This window comes from Sinocyclocheilus rhinocerous, unplaced genomic scaffold, assembly GCF_001515625.1.
Source record: "Sinocyclocheilus rhinocerous isolate Xijiao unplaced genomic scaffold, SAMN03320098_v1.1 scaffold2559, whole genome shotgun sequence".
NCBI classification, from domain to species: domain Eukaryota; kingdom Metazoa; phylum Chordata; class Actinopteri; order Cypriniformes; family Cyprinidae; genus Sinocyclocheilus; species Sinocyclocheilus rhinocerous.
Window position 1 is genome coordinate 26,965 of NW_015658761.1, and position 6,253 is coordinate 33,217.

Here is a 6,253-nt window from a genome sequence, read left to right on the forward strand (position 1 = left end):
TTGCATTTGGGAAACATCAAACGGCAAACGAAACGAAAGTGAAACTAAACCGCACTACGTTTCAGCTGTGCAGCGCGGACCATTTATCATCTCCGACCGTGATGCAAATGAACTTGTTCGAGCTCAGAACAGCTTTACTCGGGAGCCGAAGTTGATTTCGCGACACTGTTACTGCACAGATGCAACAGTGCTGCCAGATCCAGTGAGAAGCGTTCAAATTCTGCACAGAATTCTCTGTTATAAACAGCGCTGACATACGTCAGGAAACCAGAAGCGGTAACGCTAACTGTAACCATGGTGTGGTGGTAGAAATAGTCGAATGCATTACATCATTCATGATTAAATGATCTATATTTTAATACTCCCGCACACCACCCCCAGCACTACCAAATCTGCTCCTGGTGCCACCATCTGTAGAACTTAGTGGCGCTGGTGCCACTGCTAATGTTAGTCTGGAGCCCTGATATATAATATAATGATGCTACATTCTTGGCCAAGTGGACACGGATATCGCCCCATGCCAATCATTTCAGAGTGGTCAAATATCATACAGTTAATTGGCATGGATGATATGTTTGATGTTGGCCTATTACTAGTCTATAAATTGATTCTAATTTGTTTTTAATTTTATTAGCTTCTTGTGTTTAGTGCCCCAAGAGGCAAAAACATCGCATCTGGTGCAGGGAGCAGGATATGACACATACATTCATGATGCACATAAACTGGTGAGTTGACACTGAAAACAAAATAAAAGCCAATGTTTTGTGTTACTGGGCCATTTTACTTCATGCAATCAGTCAAGCCAAATGTACAGCAACTATCAACTTTGTGCAAAAACTCACTGTTTTTTTTTTTTTTTCTTCTTACAAATCCTGTTCGACAGGATTGCACGCATACTAGAGCAGGTAGAGTAGTAGACCAAAATATTTTCATTTTGTCTTGACTTTTACTTTCAGCGCATGTACTTTTGCATCCATTCGTTTTTCCTTTTTTAACCATGACGAAAAAAATGAAAAAAGAACGGTTGTTGTATTTTTAAATTCTAAACTAAAATTGAAATTAGAACTGTACACACAAAATGCTGCCCGAAAAAGTAAAATATTAACTTCTTTTCAGATTTTTGTTTGACTTTTTGCACCTTTAATAAACATTTTCAAAATGCACAAGTTGATATAGAAAATGTTGATTTTACAAGTTCTCTTTGGCCAATTTAGAAGTAATGCTTCTCCCGCACACTCAACTGAGAGCTAGAGAAGCCTCTAGTCCAGAGACCTAATACATTACTTTAAAATATTATTTTAAAATAGACAGAATTGCAGAATCCTGGGAACTTTGTTGTCATGAAATTATATATTGGGGTATAATTTTGTCATCATTTTGTATGCTATCTGGGTCACTGAGTCGGAGAGGACCGTGCATGGTCACTCAAAGCACGTACAGTATCGTGTTAGAGCGCTACACACAAGGCTTTAATATATGTGGTAAATGTATAATATAGAAATATATAAAATTACAATTTCTCCTATTTTTCCAGATACAGGCAGGCCAAGTTCCAGACTCAAATCACTGAGGGTGCTTCTGAAATTAGCGAGGGTGCTCTAGCCTTACATTTATTTGGACATTTTTTTGCCCAGTCCATTGTTATGGTTATCACTATCATTGCAATGAGACATTTGCATATAGGCTAAATGCCGCATTCATATGCAGATGTCACTCCCAAAACTTTGCAGCATATAAGTAGTCACTGGGCCTCTCAGCATCATGAAAAAGAAACGTATTAAAATTCTGAATGGATTATAGCCAAGAAAGCGTGCAAAGTGCGCTTCCCTTATAATCACTAAAAAAGCATCACTCATTTCAGTTTATCGCCATCTCACAAAAGTTCTGTTATAATCAATGAATCTCTTATTTACTTCATTATACTTTGTTGTTGTTATAATGAGAGACTCCCGAGCATGCAGCACTGCACAAAATTGGCATTTTGAGCGGTGAGTGGATTCTAACTTAAATGCTTGGCCATTGCGTTCAAGAACTCAACAGAAATGTCAGTGATTGATCAATGCTAGAAAGCATGTTGAAAATAGAAACCTTTGAAGCTCTCCAGAGTAAAAAAAAACAAACACTGGAGCATTTGGAAAATATGTTTTGCCAGTATCCTATTTCTACAGCTTCATCTGACATTTTGTTTGTTTCGTTCCCTCTAGCACTAGAACCAGCCCTGGATACAATTAATTGCAAAGAAATATGTAATGAGTATTTCATTCATGCTTTTATGGCATGTTATAAAATTATAAAGATCATAAAAATATTGAGCCAAAGGTTTTCATAAAGCAATAGGCCTAGGTATGTATAGAGACGCTAAACATTTAGCGTTTATACACATTAAAAAATAAGCTTTATATAATTTTTAAAGATTTTTAATGAAATACGAATTTTTTATAATTAAATTTAGTTTGTGTCTGCTTATTCTATTCACGGTGTGTGTGTGTGTGCACTTGGATGGTTTAAATCCAGAGCACAAATTCTGAGCATGGGACACCATACTTGGCTACACACCACGTCCTTCTATTCATCAGTGTTTGAACCATTAAAGAAGAAACCGCATTTTCCGTATTTCATTTCTGGGTTAAAAAACAAAAAATGAATGGACTCAAAAGTACACAGACCCATGCAGCCTAGTAAAACATGCACAAAATTATGACTTTTTGTCAGGATAGATGGCTGAAATGCGTTCATAAAAAATAAAATAAAAATAAAATATTTTAATTCAGTTTAAATAATTATTTTCTTTATATTTATTCCATTTTTATTCACTGTTTTTCTTAATTTGTTTCCCTCTGCCAGCCGTATGAGCTGAATCTGCAGGTGACGTCAGTTCTGTCCAGACTGGCTGTGTTTCCTCACCCTCACCTGCACGAATACCTGCTGGACCCATACATCAGCCTGAGCCCTGGGGCGCGATCCCTTTTCTCCACTCTAGTCAGGGTGAGAACCGTGCAAAAAGCTGCCTGTATGTGAGCAAAATGCTTATGTTGTTGTGAATGAAAGCTTGTTGCCTGATGTATCAGCTACAGACTTTTGGACCAGCAGCCTTGTCAGCCTCATTTATCTAGAAAACATGAGCATTATGATTTCCTGTAGGTGATCGGGGAGTTAATGCAAAGGATCCAACACATCCACAATGTGACAGACAAACTGATGATGATCAGGAGACAGCTGATGGGACTGGAGGAGGAGACAATGTAAGACTTTCACAACAAACTCATGCAGAAACATGCCTCTTGTTGCTAGGAGACACCTGACAAATGTGTTCTAAAATCAGCTCAAAATTTTAAACATGTTTGATATTCTCCATATGAAGGGAATTAGAGTCTGTGCCCGTCATGCACAAATCTGCAGACTGGCTCGGACTTTTAGCACCTAGCGTTGACTTGTCCAGACTGTAAATTGGGGCAAAAATCTGTATTCCAGCCTTAAATACTACAACATAGTGATGACCATTTTTGGGTGAACTATCCCTTTAAGAAGTATTCATAATGTGGAAATGTCAGGCTGACTTTTTTTTAAATACATGGTTCTGTTTTCTCTGCAAGGGTGGATCATGTGACCCTGCTGAAGGGTGTGATAGTTCTGGAGGAGTTCTGCAAGGAACTGGCTGCCATAGCATTTGTCAAACTACCCATAGAAGAGCAGTGAACCCATGATGCTAAAACCAAAGACAATACAAAGGATCAGCACCCAACATCTGTTGAATGGCTCCATCACTGGGAGAAAATGGATTTGCACAGGACTGAGTTAAGTGGCAATATTTATAGATATACAGGTCACTTTTGTTGAATGTTGTCAGGGAGGAGTCAACCTGTCTGATGGCAGGTTTGCCCAAGAAAAAAAATATTTAAAAAAATTCAGACTGGTGCAACAGGATTTCACAATGACTGTGTGATGTACGAAGTCGTTTATTCTCCACAGCTGCATATCTCGCTAAATGATTACATTTCACTTTAGATGTAAGCAATAGAAAAAAATATTTGTCTCTTGCACAATATTTACGTTTTTTTTACTATATACTATATTTTATAGAGGTATTAGGCCCAGTCAGTCAGTTCTTTCTGTCAGCATGTTTTTTCATTCAGAAATGCAAATCAAAACCTGATCTCAGATCAGAATTCATACACTATGTATGATTTTAAGCCATTGCACATCCCCTCTTCAACTTTTCTTTTTGAAATATTAACTGGACTTGTTTAAGTACAGCATTATGGTGTGTAAAGTAATTTTATTTATCTTTAATCTACTTTTGTAAAGCCTGTGAATAATCAAGTGTTGTTTTATTTTTCTGTATGTTATATGGCTGAATCAAAGGGCCAGATAGGTACACAGATTTGTGTGGTTGTGATTTGCCATTGGCCGGTACTCACAACAGATCTTAATTTTTTATAGAGGTCTGACAACTGTACGCAATACATGCTTATTTCTGTTAACACAGCAATAAACTCCTAAAATATTCATGCCGATTTCATTACATCCAATGTCTCTGTGGTATTAACTCCTTTAAATGCAGTCGTGACACAAAAAACTAAATGTAGCTTTATGAAAAGTTTTGCTGCACAAGGTAGTTTTGAAGTTGTAAAACAAAAAATAACTTAAGACAATATGAATGTTCCCATGTACTATGTTTACTAAGACAACCATCAATATGGGGGTCCACGTGACACTGATTCTGCAATGTTTTATTTTAATTTAGTTCACAATGTGACAAATTTCTGAGTGAAACTGGATATTCATTGGGAAAATGTATAGCAGGAGACTTGATTCTGTTTATTGGGAGTTAATTGAGTTGTGAAGTGTAGTTTCTATGAGACATATGGTTGGATGGGAGTTAAAACAAAAGAAAAATGAAAAGAAAACTTAACATCAGTCAAAAAGGCAAGTTGTTTCAGAGCCGGAAAAAGTTATTACTTTTGGATTTTTAAGAATGTAAAGAAAAAAATATTTTTCGCTCTGGAATAATATGAAGTGATTATTCACAGTACGAGTAGAAACATGTATTATTAAAATAGCCTCAGAATTGATTTCTTGGCATGTGTATTGTTTTCTGTCATGTGTGTATAAGAATAACACATAACATGGCTTTTGTGACACCTTCCATTATATCACAAAATATTATTAATGTTAGAAAGAAATAAGCAATCACATTTTAGTATGCAAATGAATGCAAGAAAGACCAATCAAAATTCCATAGGCAAATATTAGTGATAATGTAAACATTTCTTCACTTGCTAAAACATTAAAAATAGACACCACAGCTCATAAACACCAAAAATAGATACCTTAATTAGTTTAATTCTTTTTGTCCCTATTCTTTTAGATTTAGAATTTACTTAATTTTTTTTAACTATATCGTTACCGTTATCGTCCTTGGTGTAAACAGGTGTTAATGATGAAAGTCACATAGTTGAGGTAAATTTGTTGTAATAAAACCGTAGCTAGAGCAAATATATAATTCACAGCACCATGAGTGTTAAATGTCTTCAGTAAAGAATGCAAGAGAAGTTCTCATTCATAGGCTTTGAACAGGCAGGACGGACCCTTCTTGAATCTTCTGTAATATCTCAGTCCTCAAGCTCTGATTGGTCACTTCATGCCATCTGAAACCATCATTCTGTGGTTTTGGTGGACTGCTGAGCAGTGTTCATTTCGTTGACGAATAATTTTCGTCGTCATTGTCGTCAACGACATCTTTTTCACCGACGATAACGAACTAAAACTCTCTTTGAATGACAAAAACTATGACGTAAATCTATTGACATTTTCGTCAACGAATAAAAACGAGACCAAAATGTTAGGGAGGGACGATTTGGGAAGAGATTCGTTCAGAATGAATCTGCTGCGTGGTTCAGAGGTTAGATGCCTACATATTAACCGGCGGGACATAAACTAACATACACTTGCTGCCCGTCGCATAAAACGTAAAAAAAATTTCAATATGTGGGAGTAAGAGAAGAGCAGACATATGGATAAATCTGACGACGCAAGAGAGAACTCAATTCCTTCCGGTTTTCTGAGCGCAGACACTATCCACCTTTTTCTTCAACGCGGAAGTAAGCCTATGGGTGAGACTTCCGGTTCATTATAACGAGGAGAATAACAACGTGCAGTAAACGGTAAAACAGTTTGCACTACAAACCAGTGTTCATAATTAAGATAATACATTAAAATAATATGATAAGACACACCAACTTTCAATATCAAG

General features: G+C 36.5%; 1 protein-coding gene and 1 long non-coding RNA gene across 2 annotated transcripts in view; one reads left to right on the forward strand and one right to left on the reverse strand.

Annotated features, from left to right (window-relative positions):
- The window catches only part of LOC107722988 (protein FAM160B2-like), a 12,690-nt gene extending 8,184 nt beyond the window's left edge, over positions 1–4,506 (forward strand). Inside the window, 4 exon segments of the mRNA XM_016531490.1 lie at positions 635–905; positions 2,845–2,985; positions 3,142–3,242; positions 3,594–4,506. Of these exon segments, the coding sequence (XP_016386976.1) occupies positions 635–905; positions 2,845–2,985; positions 3,142–3,242; positions 3,594–3,696 (616 nt within the window). The 3' untranslated portion in view covers positions 3,697–4,506.
- Positions 1–5,475, reverse strand: part of LOC107722992 (uncharacterized) — a 19,604-nt gene extending 14,129 nt beyond the window's left edge. The window contains exon 1 of the long non-coding RNA XR_001637878.1: positions 5,267–5,475. This is a non-coding gene — a long non-coding RNA (uncharacterized LOC107722992). The remainder of the gene's footprint in view (positions 1–5,266) is intronic.
- Between the last annotated feature and the right edge of the window lie 778 nt (positions 5,476–6,253).